The sequence below is a fragment of the Pelecanus crispus genome, chromosome 9, assembly GCF_030463565.1.
Source record: "Pelecanus crispus isolate bPelCri1 chromosome 9, bPelCri1.pri, whole genome shotgun sequence".
NCBI lineage: Eukaryota > Metazoa > Chordata > Aves > Pelecaniformes > Pelecanidae > Pelecanus > Pelecanus crispus.
The window spans coordinates 28,717,838-28,743,944 of record NC_134651.1 but is presented as its reverse complement, the minus strand read 5'-3'; the positions used below and the strand labels follow the sequence as shown (position 1 = coordinate 28,743,944).

At 42.8% G+C, this 26,107-nt stretch overlaps 1 protein-coding gene across 2 annotated transcripts in view; it reads right to left on the bottom strand.

Moving 5' to 3' along the window:
• Positions 1-22,657, bottom strand: part of VPS8 (VPS8 subunit of CORVET complex) — a 77,019-nt gene extending 54,362 nt beyond the window's left edge. Inside the window, exons 1-17 of one of the 2 annotated variants that reach the window (XM_075717049.1) lie at positions 22,624-22,657; positions 21,243-21,329; positions 19,719-19,786; positions 18,363-18,516; positions 18,200-18,259; positions 17,237-17,344; positions 15,666-15,746; positions 14,397-14,567; positions 9,006-9,080; positions 8,284-8,319; positions 5,962-6,052; positions 4,814-4,860; positions 3,874-3,963; positions 3,441-3,487; positions 2,693-2,915; positions 1,646-1,735; positions 163-214 (exon numbers count right to left, since the gene is read on the bottom strand). In XM_075717049.1, the coding sequence (XP_075573164.1) occupies positions 163-214; positions 1,646-1,735; positions 2,693-2,915; positions 3,441-3,487; positions 3,874-3,963; positions 4,814-4,860; positions 5,962-6,052; positions 8,284-8,319; positions 9,006-9,080; positions 14,397-14,567; positions 15,666-15,746; positions 17,237-17,344; positions 18,200-18,259; positions 18,363-18,516; positions 19,719-19,786; positions 21,243-21,323 (1,474 nt within the window). In that variant the 5' untranslated portion in view covers positions 21,324-21,329; positions 22,624-22,657. Of the gene's footprint in view, positions 1-162; positions 215-1,645; positions 1,736-2,692; positions 2,916-3,440; positions 3,488-3,873; positions 3,964-4,813; positions 4,861-5,961; positions 6,053-8,283; positions 8,320-9,005; positions 9,081-14,396; positions 14,568-15,665; positions 15,747-17,236; positions 17,345-18,199; positions 18,260-18,362; positions 18,517-19,718; positions 19,787-21,242; positions 21,330-22,623 lie in introns of those variants that run through there. The other variant, XM_075717050.1, reaches the window with a different exon arrangement.
• Between the last annotated feature and the right edge of the window lie 3,450 nt (positions 22,658-26,107).

Here is a 26,107-nt window from a genome sequence, read left to right as displayed (position 1 = left end):
AAGTTGAGCAGATTTACACACAGTAAATAGTACTAGAACACTTTTTTGTTCTCCGAGACCCTTATATTGCATATGTATTTCCTTTTTGCATCCCTCTGCTAGAAGTGACTAGAGATATTCAAAGTATCAAAACTAGAAACCCTTGAAGGGAAAATTCTGTACCTGTGAGAGACTTTCCAGCATTCAGTGGAGGAGCAATGACTTTGAACAGCTTCTGTAACAAGAAAGAAGGCAGTGCTCAAGCAGCTGGAAAAGCTAAGAGCAAAGAATCTGCGTGGTTTTAAAGCAGAGATCAATAGGGCATCTTCCCCACAGAAACTCTCTGCTTTCTCACCACATCTTACAATTAAAAGGCACAGAGGACACCAACATGTGGCAAAGGATGCTTTTCCCAGCTGATGTTATGACATATGAAAAAACAGCCGTCATTCAATCAGATCTAACCCTAAGCACAGGCCACACTTAAAAAAAGCAATGTTCAGTAGTCCCAGAAGTAACAGTCAGAGCATAAGTGACCAGCCCCGACTGCTGTTCCTGAATCTTCTGCCACCAGAGATTAGACAAATCTTCAGCCTACCTAGCAGGGTCACCAGAGAGCCTTTAGTTTGGGTATGTAGAATGAGGACTTGTCTAAATACTTAGCTCTAGAAAGCAGAAAAAGTTATTTGTACTCGTACAGCTAGTGCTAGGTTTCCAGGAGTCCTTTTTAAAATCATGAACACCTAAAGAGTCTCCTTCCTGAGAAAAATCAAATGAGATTATAACTGCTAAAAATTGGGCAGTTTAAGATTTTCACACTCAAATGGACCCAGCTCTCTATTTCAGCACTACTGAGAAAATACCAGCAGTGTTTCCATAATGAATCATCTTGACGTTATAGCTATAGGTTTCAAGAGCAATTGGTTATCAGGCACATCTTCAGGATTCCCTGCAGCAGCATCAACAGGGCCTTCAGTTACAGCGTTACATTGACTTCTGGGCTTACTGTTGACAGATCACACCCAAGTGCTAAGAACAAAGCCTGCCTCAATGCAAGGACTGTTTCTAGCCTTTTTTCTGAATTCTGTACACAGGTAAGTTCACCCTTTGTTTCCATTACTATTTAATACATTATTAATCTACTATTGTGTCAGCAGAGGAAGAACAGTATGAAGCAAAAAAAGTATGAGGTGTTCATAGAACCTCTGATGCCTACACCCCCATTAATTCCATCGTGCAGAAAGCTGATGCCTTCTCAGCACGTCATGCCACATAGGCCAGGCTCACCACCAGCAACAAAGCTGTTAGCAGACAGTTTTGCAATGCAATCTCCCTAAGTAATCATGTTATTCTCTTCTGCTGCTTTTGTTTTATATTTATTTTATTAACACAACTAAATATCCCACTTTAACTTTGCAAAGCATTGCTACCTCAGCTGGGAAATTTGTGTTCTAAAACACAGTAATTTCAAATTACTTTTCTCCTCTACTGCATCTAGTCAAATAAACTGCATATCATACATGATTTCTCCCTTGAAATGAAAAAGAACAAGAATATATACACACTGAATGAGAAGATAATGCACTGGGTTTGAAATGCTGTTTCTCAGAAACACTGTATGCTGAACACACAAACAACAACTCACTGCACTGAGCATCTTCCCTACCTCCATGGGACTAATGAAGTCATTCATCCCACTGTTGTAGACATAGATCATGGCATCATAGAGATGGTTCTCCCAGCATAGAAGAACTACCTGCAACACAAACAAAACACAAAGTAGTTGTACAGCTGCTCTTAGCTCCCAGTTTTCTCATTCCCCGGTCCCTCAAATGCAATCTCTGTCCTTGCATTTGCATCATCCAATAGTATGATTTAAAGCCGAATGAGAATTTCCACTTGCAGAACTAGTCTCTGCAAGGACCCCAAATCCCCAAAAGGAGTATCCAGCTTATTGCTCACACAGCAAACATGGAATCTAACCATCTAGATGCTAACATTCATAACCTGCATGAGGTTAAGGAATAAAAAAATCAGTTCTTCAAAAACCTTGATTGCACTAGTTTGACTTTTGGTTGGGTTAGTGAATCATTTCGTCGAGTTCCCAAGCAGTTCCCTCCTTGGAATGGAAAGCCATGCTGTGGGAATAAAAACTGGCCAAGGAAAACAGGACTACCCAGCAGCAACATCTTGCTCGATTAATTTTGTCGTGCAAGAGCAAGCATCTGAGCAAAGCAGGCTGACAGGCCAAACTGACAAAACACAACTCTAGTTTTTTGTGCCCCTGCAGCCTTTGATACTAGGTAAGGTACTCAAAACAGAAAAGACTGATTGTGAATATCAGACTAATCCTGACGGACTAGTAGTTTCCAACACATTTAGCTGCTGATGCATTAACCTATGCCAGGACACAAACTGGGGGAGCAAAACATGTTTATAGGAGCATGTATGTTACAGGATGGACAAAGCCATGCTAAATAATTCCCACATTCATTGAATTTGATGCCAGGGACACAGGGCTAAGTTCTGTTACAAATTAGTGACCAAAAGGCATGAATGGTTTGGACTACATAAGTTTTGTCTGTTGAAAGATGACACCTTGTTTTCCACATGCTATGCCGTGCTTAAAAGCACAAGAAGTTTGCATCAGCGACTAGGGGATGTTGTCATTTATTCAGAAGAACTCAATACAGTATGCAGTACAACAGCTCACCTGCTGTATGTCTAAGCTGGTGATATCCATATGCACAATGCAGGCTTCCAAATTTTCCAACCTGTTCTTATCTTGGAAGTGAAGCAGCAAGTCTTTCATCACTTGAGCTGTGATTCCCATCAGCTTATCACTTAAGATATATGGCTCCAAGCACTCCAGAAAGATGCCTTTAGCTACAGAATTCTCACTCATCTTATCATATATCTGGTTAAATAATAGATCCCTAGGGGGAAAGAAGTGTTTAGTTACCAAATAATCTTATTAAAATCTCCTTACTTATCTTTCTGAGGGTTCCAAATTAAACTCCATTTTCTCTGTATTTCTCAAACTCAGGAGCTGAATGGCCTGTTCAGCTCCTATACTGATGGGAGTATACTACAGGCAGCTACACAGAATAAACTGGCTATGGATGTTGCAGCAAAAAAACTGCTGTTGGAGGGGAAATGATGACAACAGGAAAATCTATCAAGGAAGCTTCTTTCTTAATGGGATGGTGTGGGAGAAACAGTTTGAAGCAAAGTTTTCTTCCTCAACACATCAATGAAAATTTACGGCACACTTTCCTTTGAGTACTGAGTACCCCGACTTTAATATCAGTTTTTAAGCATTCCTCTAAAATGTGATGTGATATACGATATGATGATGTGATATCATTCCTCTAAACCATGTGATACTGTAGGAGACAGCACTCAAGACTACATGGGTCGGTGATCTGCCTTGGGAGACAGGCTTGCAAACTCAGACTTACGTGCGCTGGAGTAAGAGACAGTAATCAACTATGACCGGCACCACGTCCTGCAGAAGAAACATAAAAAAGCTGTAGGGACTGCCAAAAAGCACATCCTGCAGAGTACAAAATGAAGCCTGGCCAATACAGAGCAGAATCAATGAGTTATTTGAATCAGCTGGTAGCTGGCACAGTTACAGGTTTTCCCGTATGCTGGTTCATATGGAGAAAAACTCTAGTCACACTTCCATAGAGAACAGAGGACGTACAGGTTCTGCTCTGCCGCCTAGCCATAACTAAGTCCTGATTTCATTAGCGCACACAACAGAGGTGAGAGTTCAGGTGAACCACAGTAATATTTTTAAAAAACAGACAAGTAATTTTTGCAGCAAAGCAAAGTCTGGTTAAAAAAATTCAAAAGATCTATACAAGAGAGTCCTCTGGAGCACCATACCTGAAAATGTTGTTCCATAACCTGGATTTTTCCTTGGTCAGGACATTTCTTCAAAGTCCGATCAGCATAGTGGAGAAGGATTTCAACCATCTGAAATACAATAAACAAGAAAATTCATTCAAATCCTACACTAGAGGCCCTACTTGGTAGCACATTTAATAGACTTTTGCGTATGAACTACTGTGGGCAGGAAGGAGAAGAGGGAAGAGGCTGCCAAGAGACAATGGCATGACATGGCGCAGAAGTGACCCAGTGGGATACTGAAGGCCTACACTAACTTTAACTGACCGAGAAACTGGGCAGCCAGTCTGCCAGCAAATTTTCAGGCAGATGAACACATCCTGAAGCATAAGGCCATCTGGACCATGTTTTTACCAAAAGCTTAAGTTACAGTATCTTAAACAGCAAAACTTATTTACCTGCAAATAAAATATACATCAAGAACAAAGTACAGCTGAATAATTATTGCAACAGTTGTGTATTTTAAACATACCCTTCCCAGAAAAAGGTTCCTGTAACAACTGAACAGGATCAGTTGAAGAGTTTATTCCATGTTCACATATGCATGGAGCAGTTTCCATCCTGAGAGTCAGCAAGTTACATACTGACAGACACTTGCCAACCAAAGTTCAGGAAACTCTGGAGTTACCTACAAAAAAGGTTTCTCTCCACTGTGAGGGGACCAGAGATCTCAAGGCCTGGATGATAATGTCACGTGTTGATTTGCTAATGCTGCAGATTTTATCCCCACCGTTACCCAAAAGATATTTCCAAGTTTCTTCTAAAATCCAGCTCACGATCTTGGCAAGAGAGGCACAAGCACACGTTCTTGAGTTAGCTGGATTAACTTCTGGAGGATAGAAGCTATTCCTTCCAGGAACACAGTTAGTATCACATCAGCATACATGAAAATCCAGTTAGGAAGAGATCAGTGACTCACTCTGTCTGCAATGACTGCTTTCCGCTTGCTTGTGTCCCCAGACAAACCTGGAAAGAAGGGCCGGGGGGGGGGAAAGAAATGAAGCTTTTCTCGTCTAAGCTATCAGTGGAAATATAAAAATCCCGCAGTTCAGATGCTAACACCACTACCCTTGAGATGCAGAGGTCAGGATATCTAAATACACAATTTTGTGTTTAGCCCAGTCTTCTTCTGAAGAGCTTATTCTCCCAATGTAAAGACTGTTCCAGCACAGGAATAGCAAGAACAGATCTGAGTGACATTTAACATTGAGAGTACAATTAATGGAGGGCTGTCAAAGACTGTGTACATGAGGCTAATTGCTGGAGGATGCCTTGATGCAAAGAAGCTGAATTAAGTGCACTATAAGGGAAAAAAGTTTCTTAAATGCCAACTCAAAAAGACAGTAATTCTTTGAATACTGAAAAACTATCTGCTTAAATGCATTACATTCATGCATTAAAATGAGACACCTCTTCATATACTAGCAATTTCACAGCAGGAGGATTGTAGAATTTGTGTCTCATCTGTCAAAACCATCAGAAGTTATTTGCTGAAAAGTCAATGTGTCCGGTCCAAATCAGACCATTCAAGCAGCAGTTTCTGGTATAATTAACATGTTTATCATAACAAGCTAAGTGCTCTCAAAGCATCCACCTTCATAGGAAACATGGTGCCAAAACCCAGCAGTTCTTTCAGTCAGTTGTATAGTCAGAGAAGACCTGAAAGTACCTGTTTGGCAGAGCTGACAGAACATCACACTGAAAATTACCTACAGGTTATGCATGACCTTCAGGAGTATTTTCGCAGGCTAGATATTCAACACCTGGATCTACCTCCTTCATGGCAAAGTGGTAACAGATAGGAGTCGCAACACAGACCAAGTCTGATTTTCATTTGAAAACAGCAGGCTGCTAAAGGGACTAGGCCTCTCAAAAAATCAAACCAATCCATATAAAGGTGCTAGTTTCTGCCAAACCCAAAGCAGCACATCCTACTTTCTCTTCTTCAATTCAATTACCTTTTTTTCTTTTCCCCTGAGAAAGCGATTTCTGTACATGCATAAGTTTAAAACCTTCCCTAGTGGTTTCAAAGAAACAAACACACACACACACCAAACACAAACTTACCTACTACAGCCTTTGCTTTACCTTCATAAAAAGACCAAGCTAGAGCCAGGGCATCAGTGAGACGCTCTTGTTTCAGAAGGTGGTCAACTCTCTAAATAACAAGTAATACGGACCTTAGTATTACAGAAAAGATGATCCCCTCCCATTTAAGATCAGCATTTCCCAGTAGTACGTCATGATCCCTTACAGCAAGGAGACAGAAAACCTCAAAAGCTGTCAACACATTGCAGTAAAGGACAGTATCTCAAAAAGATTCTCTCATATGTACATTTTCTTCTGGACAGTTAAAAAAGACTAAGAAATATCAGTCCTCAGTACATCACACCCCTGTGGGGCTACATTTTAGATCAGATGCTTGATGGATGGAGACCCACAGGATCAGCGAGTGTCTGCAATCACAAAGAATAAAAATTTTCCATTTCCCATCCTTGCCTCATCACTTAGAGCACAACAAAAAACTCTGCCATGTTTTCAACATATGGTTGTACTCATCCTACCCTTTATTTTCTCCTGAGCTCACAATCAACAAGGATTGAAGTTGATCACAAGTGTTTTCTGCTTTAAGGAATTATTAGCACACAAGGTCGAACACCACTAGTCTTGGTATGTTAGGTCAAAATGTTAAAGTACTGTTTGAGAGAAGAGAGATTCTGAGTCTCAGACCAGCATTCTGTACTGCAGCAAGAAGTAACTCTTAGCTTCACACCCTAATCCCCAACATACTCAATTACAACTCTTAAGTAAGTTCCCTACAATAAAGAGGCCTGCAGCACAACAGAAACCATACACTAATTTAGAAGGAGGTTGGCTCAGAGCATGTACGTTGTGATTGACTTCTGAATTCTAGGAAAACCAGTACATGAAATCACGGGTCGAAGCAAGACTTTTCATTAACAGTTTACTAAACCAAAGTCAGTAGTGAATGGCTGGAGGGAAAACTAGCAGAGGAAAGCAATCTTGGTAACTAAAAGCAGCAACCATATAAAAGTTCAACAGAGCTAAACCGTTCATATTTTATTAAAGGTCCTGATACAATGTCACATGGAGGAGCTTATAATCATGGATGAGTACAAGAGGAAAAATGGTGAAGGTCACTGCTTAAAGGAGAAACGTGAGACGGGAAAGAAACGACTATTGGAGTTCCTTGAGAATCAGCCTTGAAGCCCTCTTCTGCATGACTATTTGGTCAACTAACTTGACATAAGCTGAATTTACTAATGAAGTTTGCTGATGACCAACTGTCAACATGTGATGTGAAACAGCAGACCAGAAAGACAGACACAATAGGATTGCCCCTAAAGCTGGGTAACAGAAGTACACTGCAATCCAATGGTAGAAAAAACTTACAGCAGAAATCAAGTTTGACTATGGGGTACTGGTAAATCTCCAGAGTGCCACAAGCCACTGATATCATGTAGCGAAAGGAGCAGCAAAATGAGACCCAAGGAAGCACGAGGAATGACATATCTAGTAGAGACAGTGAAGAACAGGTGACATTGTGCGTGGCACTTGTAAGACCCTACCCAGAGTAATATGCGCCAAAGTGCGTACCTATGTTCAAGAAACTGAGCACAAAGGAGGTGCAGAGAACAGTGACTATGAAAAAAGAAAGCAATCGAGAGGTAATCTTACAAGAGAATGATGAAAGAGCTTTGCTTAGCCTTGCAAAACAAAGTCTGAGAGAGAACATGCATGCACTGAATAAACATACTGCAAAGTGATTATCGGAAAGGACAAACTGCTGTTTAACTCAAGAGAAAAGAACAACTCAGGAACAAATAGACATAAATAGATCACTAAGAACTTTAGTGTGGAAATTGATAAGGTTTCAGCTGTCAGAGAAATGGTGTTCCAAAAAAATCTTCTACCAACAGAAACAAGGATCTAAAATCCAATGAACTTTCTAGGTAGTCTTTGATGGATTTTATGACATAGCTCCTGCAGTAGCTGGAGACAAAATACAATGAACCAGATTTCCTTCCACTCCTGTATGCTTATCTGGCAGATAGAAGGCTTACACTTACACAGTTCTCCGAAGTCATACATTATACTAACTCTTGTTAACAGAAGCTGAAACATAGCAAGGCATTATGTCTTGCTCAGGAGAACAAGGTCTCCATTCAGCCTGCAAGTTTACACAAGCAGGAGTCCCATAGCGTCCCACTGTGGAAAGCAGTGTACCTACAGTGCTGGCTGTGTGTAGCAATCGGGGATCCTGAACACAGTGCTCAGAACATGCTTCACAAGTGCTCCCTCCCTCCTCTCAAGCTATATTTAATCAATTCAAACCTACTAAGCTATACAGTTTTCCTCTGAACGTACCTCTCTCCAGCTTCTCAGTGTCATGACGTGAACAGACTAGAAGAGAAGTGGGAAGAAAAAAAAACCAAAAAGTTATTTACTTACAGTTGCTCATGCAGCCTGTGGTATCCCATAGACCCACCAGAGCATGCTGGTACAGATGAAGCTAAGTAAAGCAACCCTCAAGCTTGTCATGGCAGGAATAAATTGGATGTTTATATTTAACAGAAAACATCCTTTACATGGCCTTAAACCCCATTTGCTCTAATATACCATCCCTCACTTCTTCCCCTACTTCCACACACCATCCTAGAGGCCACCTCTCTTCGCCCTTTCACAGACAGCCTGCACTGCAGGACAGGAAAAGTGCATAAGATATTCCTTTTATCATTCCATGCAAGACAGACTAGTTTTCCCTGCTGTCTTATTTTCTTCTGTTTACTCACTAGCACATTTAGGACAGAGAAATTGAAGCTTAGGACAGAGGAGATGTCAGTAAAGTAATGCTAAGTCTACCCTGAAGCAGCATGAACCAGGATACTGTGAAACTATGATGTCTTACTTAGCCCATACCTTGGCTAAGACCAAATTATTGCACATTTCTTTAATCCCTCAACGTAAGTGCACAAAGAACCGATCCCTGATTCACATCTCCATAGAATAAAAAATTGCCCTTCTCCAGAAGATGAGCTACCATCAACAGTGAATGCTCTGTATTTTTACTAAAAACTCCCCACATTTACCTTAGTTCCAAGGTAAAAGATCTGTCCACCACAGCTGCTGATGGACTGATAACAAGCTTTCTCTCCAACCAATGCCTGTGGGGAGAAAAATTAGACACAAGTAAAACTGCCTTTTTTTTTTTTTTTGGGGGGGGGGGGGTGGGGTGGGGGGAGATTTCCCAAGAAACATATACTCACTTGAACTTCAGAGACACTCTGTAATTCAGAAATCAAAATGAGGATTGGGAGAGAACAACACAGATTGCCAGGCAGTAGTAAGTAAAAAACCTCTGCTGTTACTCCTTCCTGCTTGTGAATGCAGCTTAAAGTGCTACTGAGCTCTGGCTGCCCAGAAAACATGACAGAGTCATGAGGACCCACAAGCAGTGCTCTGTGTCTATCCTCAGATGCAAAAAAAGTTATGTGGGCTCTTTCCTTGCCATCTGCTTCTTCATAAATCTTCCTCAAGAGCAAATGTGTAGGAGACACAGATGGAAAGAATATTGTTGAAGTGAGAGCTGCTACAACAGAAGTCTGAATGACAGTAACTAGTGTTCAGAAGGCTGTATATGGGTACATTTATAAAGTGAGAAATGGAGGATCACATCAAAATTAGAGATTTTACCACAGTGCATGGGCAGTGCTTGCTTCCCACTCTGCTGCACAATTACACAGGCTAGAGCTGTTTGTCCTGTACTTTTCAGGTAGGGAAGCTTCCTGTATCTCTTCCAACTGCTGAAAAGTGTGTCTATTCCAGGGACTGCCATAGTTACATTTCAATCTGCTCAGCACAGAACCTAAGGCTGAAGTAGCAGATATTCCCTGCATCTTTGTTTAGATGCTGCAGTAGAAGAATGGAGTCTGACAATCTTCATCCACAAACCCAGGCATCTCTGAAACCAGAATGTCTCTTACGAGAGTAGCAGCCTCATCTAAGATTTGCCTTCCAGTGTGTCTGCAGAAGTAACAAAGGAAAAGGTATATTTCTGATCCTCTGAGCCATGAAAAAAAAAAGCTTCCCAACAGAAGTTGTCCTTGACTCAATCACTCTGGAATAGCTGTCTTGTAATTCCTACTGAAATGCAGGGAAAGCGACTGCCTGTTTCATATCCTCAGTATTTCAAAATGGCGTTACAGACTTCAGATCTCATCTGCCACTTGCAGTCTGTGAATTAAGTAGGGGTCTCTTCTAGACTCACAATAGCATTGTAACAGGCAGCACTTATTTGAGCCCACCAGTTTTTCAAGCCACATGTCTCTGGCTTTGATGGTAATCACCAGAAGTCCTCACAGGACACTGCAGAGTTTCTGGAACTGAGTGAAAGGCTCTGAATAACAACGTATCCTAGCAAGGAGAGCTCGTATACCACCTTAGTGCCAATATCTAGCTATGTTCTGTGAGGTTGTGCCTGGCAATTTCAGATCATGTGGCAGGCAGTACATAAGCTAACTTAAGACTCGACTCCACTTTCTGACTCTTTCTTCCTCTGTACGTACCTGCAGCAGAAAGAATGACAGCAATGCTAGCAGTGTGAAGCAGATAAAGCAGTGAAAGCCAGATAAGCAGCAGCTATGTAGATCTGAAGGCTGCAACGACTCCTCATAGATCTGGCCATTCAGGGACAGGCGAGGAAGGAGGGGCAGAGGCATTGCCCTCTACATAAAGAAATCAATACAGTGTGAAGATCTGTCCCTGAAGAATAGCCACGAGCAGGTCGAAAGCTTATGGGTAAGAATCAGAGACAGAGGCAACAAAGGGAACCTTGTGGTTGGTGTCTACTACAGGCCGCCTGATCAAGGGGAGCCTGCTGATGAAGCCTTCTTCCTCCAGCTCCGGGAGGCTTCGCGCTTGCAGACTCTTGTCCTGCTGGGGGACTTCAACCACCCCGACATTTGCTGGAAAAGCAACACGGCGAGCAGTAGGCAATCCAGGAGATTCCTGGAATGCATAGACGACAACTTCCTAAGCCAGGTAATAGACACCCCTACCTGAGGGGATGCGATACTGGATCTGATGGTCACCAATGCAAGTGAGCTCATCGGTGATGTCAAGACTGGAGGCAGCCTGGGCTGCAGTGATCACGCATTGATGGAGTTCACGCTCCTGAGGGACATGGGAAAAGCGAGGAGTACAGTCAGGACCCTACATTTTAGAAAAGCAAACTTGCAGCTCTTTGAGGAGTTAGTCAGAAGGACCCCCTGGGAGACGGCCCTCAGGGACAGGGGAATGGAACAGAGCTGGCAGATATTTAAGGACACCTTCCATAAAGCACAAGAGTTCTCAGTGCCCAAGTGTAAAAAATCAGGCAAGGAAGGGAAGAGACCAGCATGGCCGAGTCGAGACCTGCTGGTCAAACTAAAGAGTAAGAGGGAACTGCACAGGCAGTGGAAGCAGGGACAGGTGTCCTGGTGGGAATACAGGGAAACGTCACGGTTGTGTAGGGAGGGGGTCAGGAAGGCCAAGGCGAGGATGGAGCTGAATTTGGCAAGGCATGTAAAGAGTAACAAGAAGGGCTTCTACAGGTATATCAACCAGAAAAGGAAGGTTAAAGAAAGTGTACCCCCCTTGATGAACAAGAAAGGCGAACTTGTATCAACGGACGAGGAGAAGGCTGAGGTACTCAACAACTTCTTTGCCTCGGTCTTCACCGGCAACCTCTCTCCTCACCCCTCCCGAATCGATGGACCAAAAGATGGGGACCAGGGGGGTAAAGCCCCTCCCACTGTAAGGGAAGATCAGGTTCGAGACCACCTGAGGAACCTCAATGTACACAAGTCTATGGGACCTGATGAGATGCATCCCAGAGTCCTGAGGGAATTGGCTGATGTAGTTGCCAAGCCACTCTCCATGACACTGGAAAAGTCATGGCAATCAGGTGAAGTCCCTGCTGACTGGAAAAAGGGGAATGTTGTGCCCATTTTTAAAAAGGGAAGAAAGGAGGACCCTGGGAACTATCGACCTGTCAGCCTCACCTCTGTGCCTGGGAAGATCATGGAACAGATCCTCCTAGAAGATATGCTCAAGCACATGGAGGACAGGGAGGTGATTCGAGACAGCCAGCATGGATTCACCAAGGGCAAGTCCTGCCTGACCAACCTAGTGGCTTTCTATGAAGGAGTGACTGCATCAGTGGACAACGGAAAAGCAATGGATGTCATCTACTTGGATTTCTGTAAAGCGTTCGACACAGTCCCCCACAACATCCTTCTCTCTAAATTGGAGAGATATGGGTTTGATGGGTGGACTGTTTGATGGATAAGGAATTGGTTGGATGGTCACATCCAGAGGGTCATGGTCAACGGCTCGATGTCCACATGGAGACCGGTGACAAGTGGGGTCCCTCAGGGGTCCGTACTGGGACCGGTACTATTTAACATCTTCATCAATGACACAGACAGTGGGATTGAGTGCACCCTCAGCAAGTTTGCAGATGACACCAAGCTGAGTGGTGTGGTTGACACACCAGGAGGACGAGATGTCATCCAAAGGGACCTGAACAAGCTGGAGAGGTGGGCCTGTGTGAACCTCATGAGGTTCAACAAGGGCAACTGCAAGGTCCTGCACCTGGGACGGGGCAACCCCCGGTATCAGTACAGGTTGGGAGATTAAGGGATTGAGAGCAGCCCTGCGGAGAAGGACTTGGGGGTACTGGTAGATGAAAAGCTGGACATGAGCCGGCAATATGCGCGCTTGCAGCCCAGAAAGCCAACCAAATCCTGGGCTGCATCAAAAGAAGCGTGGCCAGCAGGTCGAGGGAGGTGATTCTGCCCCTCTACTCTGCTCTGATGAGACCTCACCTGGAGTACTGTGTCCAGCTCTGGAGCCCTCAGCACAAGAAGGACATGGACCTGTTGGAGTGGGTCCATAGGAGGGCCACAAAAATGATCCAAGGGCTGGAGCACCTCTCCTACGAGGACAGGCTGAGACAGTGGGGTTATTCAGCCTGGAGAAGAGAAGGCTGTGGGGAGACCTTATTGCGGCCTTTCAGTACTTAAAGGGGGCCTACAGGAAAGTTGGGGACAATCTTTTTAGCAAGTCCTGTTGTGACAGGACAAGGACTAATGGATTTAAACTAAAGAAGAATAGATTTAGACTAGACATTAGAAAGAAATTTTTTTACAATGAGGGTGGTGAAGCACTGGAACAGGTTGCCCAGAGAGGTGGTAGAGGCCCCATCCCTGGAAACATTGAAGGTCAGGTTGGATGGGGCTCTGAGCAGCCTGATCTAGTTAAAGCTGTCCCTGCTCACTGCAGGGGGGTTGGGCTAGATGACCTCTAAAGGTCCCTTCCAACCCAAAGCATTCTATGATTCTATGATTCAGACTGGAAGAAGCACTCTGTTCCTTGGTGCTCAAAGGGAACAATGACAAAGAGGTCTTTTTTATGAAATCCTGCCATCCTGCACTGAAGGCACTTCTCCTTGGGCTTCTGAAGCTGTCATGACCATATGCTGGGCTTGAAATTGCAATCCAAACTACAGACCCACATGAGCCTTCTGCTAGTTGTTTGGGCCAGCAAGTCTCACAGGGCTATAGCAGAATTAAATAGGAACCATACTGTCCAGCTGTGGAATTTCAGAACCCCTGGGCTATCTCTGAAGCATTGGGAGGCTTGAATGCAAGGATGGAAGGCCCTTTCCTACACACACTCTTGGCAAACTGTTTCCAAAATAAGAGAAAATGATTTTTTACTGAAGGCAATAACTCATCCCACAATCATGGCTTTAAAAAAACCTCCACAATGCTATGGCAATACAAATACCACATCAAAGTGAGTCTGCTGCAGAAGGCACAGGTGGGTTACAGGAGCTACCAGGAGCCACTGAAAATAACACCTACTTCAGGAACAGAACATGTCTAGACACCAGGTGGGCCAGGGTCCAGAAAAAAAAAACCCAAACCAAGCATGAAAGTCAAAAAAAAAGACAGACAAATAAAACAAAAGAGGAAAGTGTAGAAAGCACAATGTTTGAAGTGTTGCAACTTCCACTAGCATGGATGGTTTTGTTGTTTTACTTCAAACAAGAAAAGAACTGTAGTACCTACAAGCACAGATACTATGTTTCATCCTCTCTACCCCTGCGTGACAATCTACGAGATGAGGGCAGGGAATGCATGTACTGCACAGGCACTGTGGCATACAAAGTAGAAAAGGCTATAGTCATCTCTTGAAGAATAAAGCACATCAGCTTTTTCCCTATATAGAGTATTCCAAACCTTAGTAACTTAAGAGCAGCTCCTAAAAACATCAGTGCACAAAAGGAAACATGAACCGTCTGTCAGTTAGCCACATCAACACCACGTATGACTTCTGAGATGCTTCAAAAAGGCTTTTTTCCAAAGCTTCAGGCTTCCACTTAGGGCCACTGTTCTGAAACAGTTAGCTAACACAAGCAGGTCATTTGTGCCTACCAGGGCTTCGCTGACGTTGCCTCCTGTAGCCAGCGATTTGAAGTGGCTGCTGTTGTAGACTAGCTGAACTTCTGAGATCTCTATGGTCTCCAGCTCCTCCTGTGTCTGACGATCTATAACATGCAGCTTCTCCACACTGTCCAGAAGCACTGCTGTCCGTGAGTTTATCCACTGACAAAGCAACAAATTGCAGATTTCAGCAATGCATACACAATTAGAGGCCAACTAAACAGGCTCTGACCATATGCCTGAGTATCAATACTGGAAGTTCTAGGATGGCTAGTAGTTTTGTTACTATACACGGTCACTTCAAAACAGCACCTGTGCATAACTCCAAAGGTAAAAATAGGGAGGGTCCTTCTGGAGTATCAGCTTTAACGCTGAGAAAAATTACAAGGAACCTTCTTCACAGAAAACACCTGTAGACAAATGGTAATCCACCAGAGTTCTTGTCCTCTTGGTGCACTATTTATGCTCTAGCATACTTTCTATCCAAAGGTCTCAAAAACAGGACTACTACACCACCTGTTCTTAAATCCTTTAGGAGGTAAATATGGCATCAGGAGGCATTAAAAAGAGAAATAGTACATCTAAGTTTAACTCAAAGCCTGTCATTCATATTCTGTGGCTTCTACTTTTATGTTCAAAACCCTGCAAATAAAAAGGCTTTTTTCCACTGCTTTCAGATTATTTTTTTTTTTAACAGCCAAGCATATTTGTTAACAAACTTCAAATTCCAGCTGATGTGGATGTCCATCTTGGTATTTTGGCCTTTCACGTTTTACTCATTGTATTCTGTAAATGTGTTTTAGAGTTGAACAATTTTTTTTGTTGAAAGAATCAAACAATTATGGTGCTCTAGCAAGCACTCATATATGGAAACACTAGAATTTTACTGAGCCAATTACACAGAATTTTGCATTCTTTGTAGTGAGAATATAGAATAAAAATCTTTCTTGCCAGACTCTCTCTGGCTCTTGAAAATATTTCCTCAACAAGGCTACCCCTCCTTCCCAAGAAAGGGCAGTATTGTTGTCTCCATGCTACTAATTTTTTGTCCTTTAGCTACTACTTGCTATCTCACTTGTGCTGGTTTTCCACTTAGTCCCAAATTTAAGGACATTTTCAGTTAGTTAGCCCCAGATAAACACAGCCACTTCTTATGCTACATTTGTAAAGCTGATAGTATAGAACTAAGGGCTATCGAGATACATTTACAAGAAAACGAGTGCAAAAAAAAAGTAACAATTCTATAGTATTGAGACTTACAGTAAAGTTGATGAGGTCATAGTGTAGATGAAGCTGCCTCTGCTTAGTGACATGTATTGCACCAGTATCATCTCTCTTTACCTAAAAGAGGAATCAGACAAGGCTGACTCAAACTCAAAGACTTTCCTCAGCTCAACCTCTCTGTTCCCAGAAGGCATCACACCAACTTCAGGAGTCTGGATCTCCCCTCAGAGAAGATTGCTGAGCGTACAGTAGCAGCACACACGCTTCTCAAATGGAGCGTAACGTCTCACTTTCAAATGCACTCATGTAAGTGAGGAAACAGAAGGCTCTGAGCAGGGGGCAGGAGGCATCTGCCCTCTGCTGGATGAATTTTAAATCATTTATTTGTACTACAAGAGTCGTATGTCATAAACAAGCTGGCGCTACAGGTGTTCAAGGAATTGTTCCCCTCGGCTCCACCTCACCTATTATATAAGGCAATTCAGTTTCTAAAAAGGGGGCAAACCTCCAGCATCTGTATAGAGAGCACCAAAGGAGGACTGATTCTCATTCACTGACTCCCAAGGGGCTCAGCCCCACTGGAATACTGAATTGAAGGGAGATGTCGCATGATAACTCCCAGTCAAGGGTTCTCCTCATCCCATGCAGGAACTACTGTACTTCCTGCTCGTAAAGTCAGAACTACAGAACGCTAATGTGAAACTGGCTTTAATTCATCATCACTAAAAAAAGCATTCTGCAAAGAAAAATAAGGGGGTTTTTTACATTTTGAAAATTTGAAGTACAGCAAGAGGGACCTGCGTGCAGGTGACATGGCTGCTGCTTAGTAACCTATAAGCAGAGCAGCACCACTGGCCAAAGCTAAGCTGGGTATCTGTGCAGAGGCTCGTGCTACTGCAGGCACAGACATCTCCAGCAAGACAGGCTTAAACATACACCATTTTCTTCCTCCAGAAGTTTACCAAGAGAGAAGATAGAGGAGAAAGAGGATTCAATCCAGACAACACAATGTCTGGGTGCTTGAGCAAAGCTTAAGGTCCAAGGTGATAGCACAGCTGGGAAACAAGCTTAGCACTCCAAAGCCAAAATGCCAGATTTTCTGAAGCCTAAGTACTGCTCTCATACTGAAATCAGACATGAAATCATCTTCAAACAACCATATCTGCATATGTAACTTCTGCAGATCTAAACAGGACAAGCAGCATGCCCTAAAGTCACATGCCAACAGGACCTGAAAGCTGTTGTCTCAGTGGTTTATACAAGTTTTTCCAGACTCATATTTTAAAGCAAAAAATAAAATGTTATCTCAAATTCACGTGATCTCCCTGAAAACAATCCACATTCTTCTGCCTCCAGTAGAAATGAGATAAGCTGCAAGTCAACACTTCTGGAATGCATAAAGCTCAATGCCTCCAGATTCTCAGGGAAGGGCACCACTGTTTGCTGAAGAGCAATGACGAACAAGTTTGTGTCCCCAAGCTGGTTGCAAGCTGCAGACATCCCTAGCACGCAGATATCATACTTTCACTGAGACAGAGGCTCAGTCAACTGAATATGCGAGTAAGATGTGACTATCCGAAAAGCAGCATAAAACATCCAAGGCTTACCAGAAGAAAATGAACGACATCTCCTCGACAAAATGCAAGCATGGGGTTCACAGCGTTCTGTACAGCCACAAAGTGCCACGCCAGAAGAGGGACACTAGAAGGGTCCATCTGTTAGACAAAAAGCACAGCCAGTATTTAAGGTACGCAAGGCAGAATTTCAGTTCCAGGACACATGCTGTTCATCAGCTGCTACTCACTGGCATTGCCATGTACACACACAGGCTTTAAAGCAATTTCCTGGTCTGCCGGCAGCTGAGCAGTAGCTTGTGCCCTTTGGTCCAGCCACATGGTTTAGGGGCAACGTGTGTCTCTTGGCAAAGTGGACAGCCAGTCAGAACAAAACCTGTGTCCTAGCTGCTTAATGTAGATCCAATCTCACATGGATTGATGGACTATGACAAGCTGCAGCTTGCTAGCAGCCTTGTCTCCATTCTCCCAATCCAACATATGCCACAGCATTCCCCAGCTGCTTTTCCAAGAGAAATTATACCAGCAACTAGTGAAAGCGAGTAAGCAAGAGTTTAGAAGACTGTTTAGCGCTCTAATTCCACTTTGTTTCTGTCCTTGCAACTAAGGGTTCTATTGTATGGTTCTTATGTAAAGCAATGGCCCCAGTCCAAGGTGATTGTAGCCATAATCAGGTCAACATCCCATCTGTAGCTGCATCTAGGCTGCAGCAAGGAAGACCAGAAGCTGAGGGGCTCCTGTGTTCCCTCCCTTCCTACTTAATGGAGAAATTCAGCATCTTCACATCGCTACAGCTGAAGCAACCTTTTCACCTCCTCTCTGCCCACAATCTGCACACACCAGAACAACGGATTATCACTGCAATTCTACAATGCAGAGTTTACTGTGTACTGATAAAGTAGCATACCAAACACCTGGTCCTAATCTCATCCCTGTCACTCTAGGAACTGTTTGTAGCCATAATCCAAAGAGCAACTGTTTGGCTTCATTACTCACACGACCGTAGGGAAAGGTCATCCACACCTTCAGAGATGGTTTTAGGCCAATAACCAGTATCTTTCAAGAAAAACAAAAAGGCAAAATAAAATGTTTAAGTATATACCAGAAAACTTCTCCTTTGTGATTTCTCACACAAAGCTTTCTGCAAACAGCAAGTTACCTTTGTTAGGGAGGCCATGGCCAGCAGTGAATACTGGGTGATAGGATGGTCTCTCAGCTCAACTTTTGCGTGTAATGGTTCAATACAGCAAACTTCCCCCTTTGAGCCGCTGAAGAGACATCGAGATTCACACGTTCTCACTCCCATAACCCTCCTGCAAAGAAGAGAAATCAGCTTGGTGGCTAGCTATCAAGAAGAGATCAGCCCAACCATCTCATGAAATCTCAAGAGTGATCCTTCATAAATATTGTTTTTAAAAAGTCCTTTACACAGCTCCAGGGATCACTTTTAGTGTGTCACTGGAAGCAATCCTATGCAGCTGCTCAGATACGGACAAGAATTCCTTAAGACCTTATTTAACAGTAATGTTTTGGAAATTTCTGGACATGATCAGACTCCCTAGACTGTCAATCATTCCTCCTTGTCTCTACTCCCCCTGAAGAGGCCAAGAAGAAAAACAAGCCCTTACTGCATGGCAGCTCTCACTAATGAAACAAGGAAAACCAAGAGGCAGCACTTTTATGACGACTACCAAGAACCCACAAGGAATGCCAAGACTCTGGACAATACATTGATACCTGTCCTGGTTTTGGCTGGGATAGAGTTAATTTTCTTCCTAGTAGCTGGCATAGTGCTGTGTTTTGGATTTAGGATGGGAAGAATGTTGATAACACACTGATGTTTTAGTTGTTGCTAAGTATTGCTTATGCTAGTCAAGGACTTTTCAGCTTCCCATGCTCTGCCAGGTGCACAAGAAACTGGGAGGGGGCACAGCCAGAATAGTTGACCCAAACTGCCCAAAGGGCTACTCCATACCATATGACATCATGCTAAATATATAAACTGGGGGGAGTTGGCCAGGGGGCAGCGATTGCTGCTTGGGAACTGGCTGGGTATCAGTTGGTGGGTGATGAGCAATTGCATTGTGCACCACTTGCTTTGTATATTATTATTATCATTATTATATTGTTATTATTATCATTACTATTTTACTTTATTCCAATTATTAAACTGTTCTTATCTCAACCCAGGAGTGTTTCTCACTCTTACTCTTCTGATTCTCTCCCCCATCCCACCGGGGGTAGGGGGAGTGAGCGAGCAGCCGCGTGGTGCTTAGTTGCTGGCTGGGGCTAAACCACGACAATACCTTAACAACTTAGGCTATTCTTTGACTATTACACTGCCAGATAGCATCTTGCTTCAGCTGTGAAATTATACTGCAACCCAAAATTACACCTTCAACATTCCGACAGCAGCTTTATTGGTTCCAATGGGGCTTTTTGTTTAGGTTTTAGAAACTATGACCCAGCATTAGTTTCTTGTACTTTCTATGGGTACTTAGAGTTATTGTCTTACTTAAATGACAGTTCAAATACGGAGCCTCCGCTGTCATTGCAAATTGCAAGCGTTGGGTCATCTGTAAACTGAGCAGATAATTAGATTAAAAGTGGCACTAAGAAATAAACTACAAAAAAAATGATAGAAAAATGTATGCTATGGCATTATTAACAGCACACAAAAGTACAAGCATCATACCTACCAGAAAGACACCTTTAACATACAGAGTTGTGGCAATTACTGGCTTTTTTATGATGTGTAAGAAAAACAAGGTTTTGTGTTTCATCTTCACCTCTCCAGCAAGCCCTATTGCTAGATTTTGTTACCAAAGTCCCATTACTTTCCACTGCAGCTCAGAACTACAGCATAGCAAAACCTGTGTTACCACTAGAACAGCTCACAGCCTCAAGCCCATGGGTTGGTGCCAGAGCTGGTGAATGGGCTGCAGTCACAAACAGACCAAAAAGAGAAACATCCAGAACTACTAATGATACCAAATAATCAAGGTAAGTATGGGTCACAGCCACAGCTGAGGCATGCTTCCGGAGGACTTTGCAACCCAGCATCTAGCAGCACAAGCATCTGAACTGTATAGCAGTGTCTGAGTACTTTTCCACGCTGGTACTGCCATCAGGTCATGAGCTAGAGAAGGGGGCCACTAGGAGCAGGGGACCTGGCACAGGGGAACATTAATCTTTATGCACAGGGCAAAGATGGCAGAGATGGAACTGTGGAAGATGCAGCAGTAAGGGGGCACCTTCATGCCCACAAAACATTTTCGGTTAGCCAGGTCAGACCAACCAGTACATGAGAACTTGTCCTTGAGCAATGTGCCCCACCAGACCCACTACACTGGTTCCATGTGTGACACTGTATGGGTCTGGGATGTCTCAGCAAGGTCTGGGAAAGGAGGAGAGAGAGAAGAATTTGGGTGATGCGCCAAAGTCACTGCTCTGACCAGGCTGCCAAGGAGCATTATGCTCTGGTACGAAAGGTCTACATAAAACAAAGCCATGCACAAAATCAGATATGAGTTTCTGTGTGCGATGGTAACAGTATGTTGAACAAGAAGCCATAGATGATTTGTCTTTCAACCCAAACATTCCCAACAAGTTATTTGAAAAAGTACTGACAGAAACTACTTTCTACACTTCAGACTCTTTTAAGTTTAAAGTTGGCAAGTCATGTATCCAGTTCAAACCACTGCAAGTTTTAGAGAAATGTATTCTAGCAACTAATTCTTCACAGATTTTGACATCAGAGAGAGGAGCTGTAACAGACAACAACTGTTGTTATAGTATAACACACAGCCAATACTATTATTTCAGCTCTCAAAATACTCAGTTTCTTTTTTAAATAGAATTTCTGCTCATTTTTCTCACCTCTGGATACTATCGCCATATAGTTCCTAGGTAGCTGCTCTCATCTGTAAATCTAAAAGTACTACACAAGGAAAGTCAATACATCTGACTGAACACAAGTGTGTTTTAAAGGGAAAAAAAAAAAAAGTAGTATACAAGGAATACATGTAGTGTTTGTTACCTTAATGTGCAAAATGGCTGTTCCTGGTGGGTGGGCATCTGTTATTGATCGTAGCAGCTTCCCACTGGCCAGATCCCACATTGTGATCTGCAAGCAGATTGTTCTCAGTACACATTTACTGCCAAGGGCTTCTCTCCATCACCTTGTGCATTAGTACATCAACAAATTTCTATATTCCCAATATCATCCTAGGTTAGTAGGGTCTTCATATCAAAGAAAAGTGATCTGAAATCTGTTTCTACCCTGTTTTTACAAGCAGTTTACTTATCTGATTATACTCTTGTTGACAACATTAGACTTATCTTCACAACTCTGAATCATGTCCTTTTGGCAAGCTCTCACCACATGCCTGAACTCACTCACCTCACAGCTATCCGCCTGATAATACCATTAAAGAATGTACGATAACTTTGCCACCACTCAATGTATTTCTCTCTCACAGAATCAGTGAACAGTTGAATAATCTCTGCTAACGCCCATTAGCAAAACTCAAGCATCTCCATGGCTACCATGAACCTTGTCACCCCTCTCCTCCTGCATTTGCCCAGTATGGCAGGTCAGGTAGCAGTATACAGCTTGGCTTGTGCTTGGATATTAAATTCAGGCAATTTCTCAACTAACAAACAGGGAGTCCCAAACTACTTACTGCCTAGCTGAGGAATATTTAGCCCAGAAAAGCTGAGATTACAATTTGAATCAAACTTTTTATTGGAAATACTATTTTATATGGTTCCATAAATCATCTATCAAAGCTTCATAGACCAGATGTTTCAGAACTGCCGCTCCAAAATATTTTATCTGAGTATCATTTAAAACTGACCACTGCTCTGCATGGATCAAATCTGTATTTCCACACAGTCTGGAGCAGTCTGTCATTTAGCCCTATCATATGCACTGGAGTGTGTTTTATCTAGAAATGAAGGTGAAAGCCAAAGGAGCAAAAGGAAATGAAACTAAAAAGAAAAACAAAGCACAGTAAAACAAGCTTTAATTACAAAGCATATATCTCAGAGTGACCTAGAAAGACTAAGCTGGTTGTCCTGGTGCGCCATTGCACATTTCAGTTTATCAGGAGCAGGACTTGTGTCACAATGAGCCATGATTAATTGAATACTTCACTATATTCTGCGTTACCCATTTCCTCTACAGGAACCTATCCCAAACAATCTGTCTGAGTTAGCTCGCTGGATGCAGGAACTGGCTGGCCAAAAAAGCTCTGGGCAGATCAAGTCATGCATACTGCTTCTCAGCACAAAACCGACTACCAAACAGCTACATATTGAGTGTGCTTGGCTTGGAGCTATTGTCACCTCTGGATAGTCTCTCAGTAACAGTCTGCAGAAGGACAGAGCACTGGACCGTTTTATCCTGTAGGAATTACCTGTCCTTTCGCAAAGCCACACAGGAGTCTTGAACAGTCGTTGTTGATGCTGAGAGCAGAGATAGCCCCATACTGGGCCCCAACAGCAGTGCTGCCCAGACACAGTCGAAGAGCCTGGTTTTGATCTAGAGCAGAACAATTAGTAAGAAATTAAAGAGAAAGACAGAGCAATTATTAAAATTAACATCATGCAATTATTTACATATACAATTCACTTAGGGATACATTAATGATTCATAGGCTTACAGTTAAGTTCTTAGAAAGAGTTTACAAGATGAGAGCACATGTTAGTACAGAGAGAGAGGGACTCTGTCTTGCAGGGACATACAAAAATTATTTTTAAAAGTACAAAACAGGCACAGGGAATATGGAAGTGCAGAGGTATTAAAAACTGAAGAAACTCCTAGAAAAATCAAAGCAGTATCTAGCTTTCCTTTTACTATTCTACAATGGTGCTTAAGTTGTAGCAAAGAAGATGACAGAAAATTAATTCTGTCTTCTGAGCCTTATGCTTCTGCATGCCGATTTGAACATCAACTACAAATCCCCAACACAGGTTTTTGGTAAGTGTAATTTTACATAACTTGGTTTTGTTGATAAAGGCCAGAAGCTGGAGGGAAAACGAACTTGTGTCCCCAAGCTGCACAGCTAAAATGCTCGGTGAGCTCTAGTGCACATAGCTCTTACTTTATAAGGCAACAGTAATGATCACCACACTGTGACAGAACCTCCTTTCCTGAGACACAGGCTACTGCAAAAGAGGTGCTAATGCCTGCACAGCCTCCTAGGGGACTGGACTGCTGCGTGGCCATGCCCTGTCTGCCCCCTGCAGACAGCAAACAACAGGCACCTCTGTCTGTGCTCAGTTCTTGTGTGCTTCCACCACAAGAGACTAAAATTTGCTTTATAAGATGTTGCACTTCAGGCGTTACAAATGATAACCCTCTGCCTGTCTTTGGTGCATTGCTCTTAAAAGCTAAGAAAACAAATGTCCTGGATCTGCTTTTTCCACCTCTCTCCAGTTCTGTCCTGCTTTTGAGTGGGGGAGGAATAAAAAATGCTTTGTGAGGACTGTTGGAATGAAGACTAGAGATTCCAAATGCATCAGAAGCACCACGGTAACACTGTCTACAGTATGTACACCTTGAGCAAGGAAGGGAAAGGACAGCATCCAGGGGAACAGACAGCAGCTGAGCACCAGAAACCCCCTGGAAGAACCGCCCAAGGCATGGGACATATTTTTCCAAGTTTCAGCACCACTAGCAATGTGCTAGATGTGAAACAGAGCATGGATATATCTCTCATTTCATCCCCAATATGAAGTGATGTATTCATCAATCTGCACAGACAGACTGATGGCTGAGCACACACACAGTGGGAATCACCTTTCAAATTCTACCAGTATGAAGAGGCATTAGTGGGAGGACCAAAATAAACACTAGCAAGAAGAGTACCTGAACTCATGGATTACTCTAAAGTACTCTTTAGGGTGAGGAGAAAGAGGCTAGGGCCATGTTCAAATACTTTTTCCACTCTATTCCTTGTTTTCCTGCATCTACCTCGATAAACTCGTCCGCTGTGGTGACCCAAAAGAAAGTAAAAAATTCCTTTTCCTGCAATATCTGCATAGTGGTAGCAGAGAGGTAGGCATAGAGAGGGTGTTACAAACACCACTTGTTCTGCACACCAAGTAAGACAGAGCCTGAGAGAGACAGAAAGGCCATGCTCTGTCTTGCAAATGCGCAAGGAAGGCTCAGGTTTTATAGAAAACTGTCAGTTTTTATCTAAAACATGACAACAGTAGTGGTCAAGAGAACACCATATGTTATGGGTGCTCAGAGACATCAGGATTCTTGTGAATGTTGAAGAGCTCTGCTCTTGAAATCTGTGGGAGGAAAAGAGAAAGGTGCCTTTGCTTGACCTTATCAATGAAAATCATCATCTCCATCAGGTGACAAGCAGCCCAGGCAGTTCTGGAAAAGACTACCTGTTCTTCTTGTACTTCTGCTCTGCTGTGCCTGCCAGCACAACACCTGATGCTGCATGAAGAAGGAAGCATCTCCCCTTTCTTCCTCTGCAGTCTGGCTTATGCCAAACACAGAACAAGGGAGCTGCATTTTCAAATGAGAACTGACATTTGCTTGTTTACACTTAAAAACATTTCATAAAGATACTGCTTCTACTGTAAGGGATGTTCAGTTAAACTACAGGTAGATGAAGATTATTTTTCACAGTTAAATTATCTGAAACTGTGTAAAACACTACTTTTCATTAGCTTTCCAGATGAATGTGACATTGTTCAAGAAAAAATCCTCTGAAAGCCAAGGAGAATGTGAGGGTTCAAGCTGTCTGAACCTACGTGTACAGAAGCAGCTCTGAAAGCTCTGACAGTCACACAAGTTACTGTTTAAGTAGATATCTAAATTTTGTAAGCCTTGACACTCATGTTTAAGTAAACAAAGGATGTACACAATTCAAGTGACTATACTGTGAATGGCTGCCATCATTCAACACGTAAGAGGAACATGGAGCCAAAACTACTTCAGTATTGCTATAGTGCGAAATTTAAAAAGCAACACGCAATGAATTTGTTGCATCTGCCACTCAAGCACAATGCAGAGACTTCCTGAAGGTCAGTCTGACGCCAGGGAGCTACAGCAAACCACAGCACCTTCTCCTCCAGGGGCCAGGCAGGATGTTTCAGCCACCACCTCTGTTACCAAGCACAAGGCAGTGGAAATACTTCAAAACTAAGGCCGTTGCTCTGCACACAACTCTCCTTATTAGGACAAGATGAAAGCAGAAGCCATGTGATGGAAATAAAAATCATCTATTCCCATGCTACTAGAAAACACCTTGACATCACTGTGACAAGGGTGTGCATGGCATAGATCAGAACAGGTCAAAGAAAGGAAGAAAAATCATGGAAGATTTCCATGGAAGCTCAGAGAACACAGAGCTACAGCTGGAAAACAAGTTCCCCAGAGAGGTATTCTCCAAATGGTGTCCTTCACGTCCCAAATAAATAATTCCTATTCCAGAGGTCTGGAAATACAGTTCATTTACAAAAAGAGCATCTGCTACCCATAGAAATATGTTTAAGAATAAGGTGAATACTGCAGCTCTTGCTATTAAATTGCATTCTGTTCCTTCCACTTCAGCTTAAACCTGTCAGTAAGTCAATCAATAACCTGATTCCTGTAAGGCACAGAAAAGGAGAATCTTTCACAGCTTTCTCTGAAAAGGGCAGCAGCTTCAGAATCACTACTACTTTCAATCCAGCTTCACACCTCTGTATGTATACCCACATGAACTTTCAAATCCATTTTCTTCTTCCCTCACCCACAACGTCACTTCAAAATAAACAATAACCCCACTCCACCCCAAAATTAAATGTTTTGTATGACTCAAGTTATTCCTTCCTAAGAAGGAAGCGCCCATTGTTTGCCAGACATGCATTTTCAGAGTTGAGAAATGATCACTT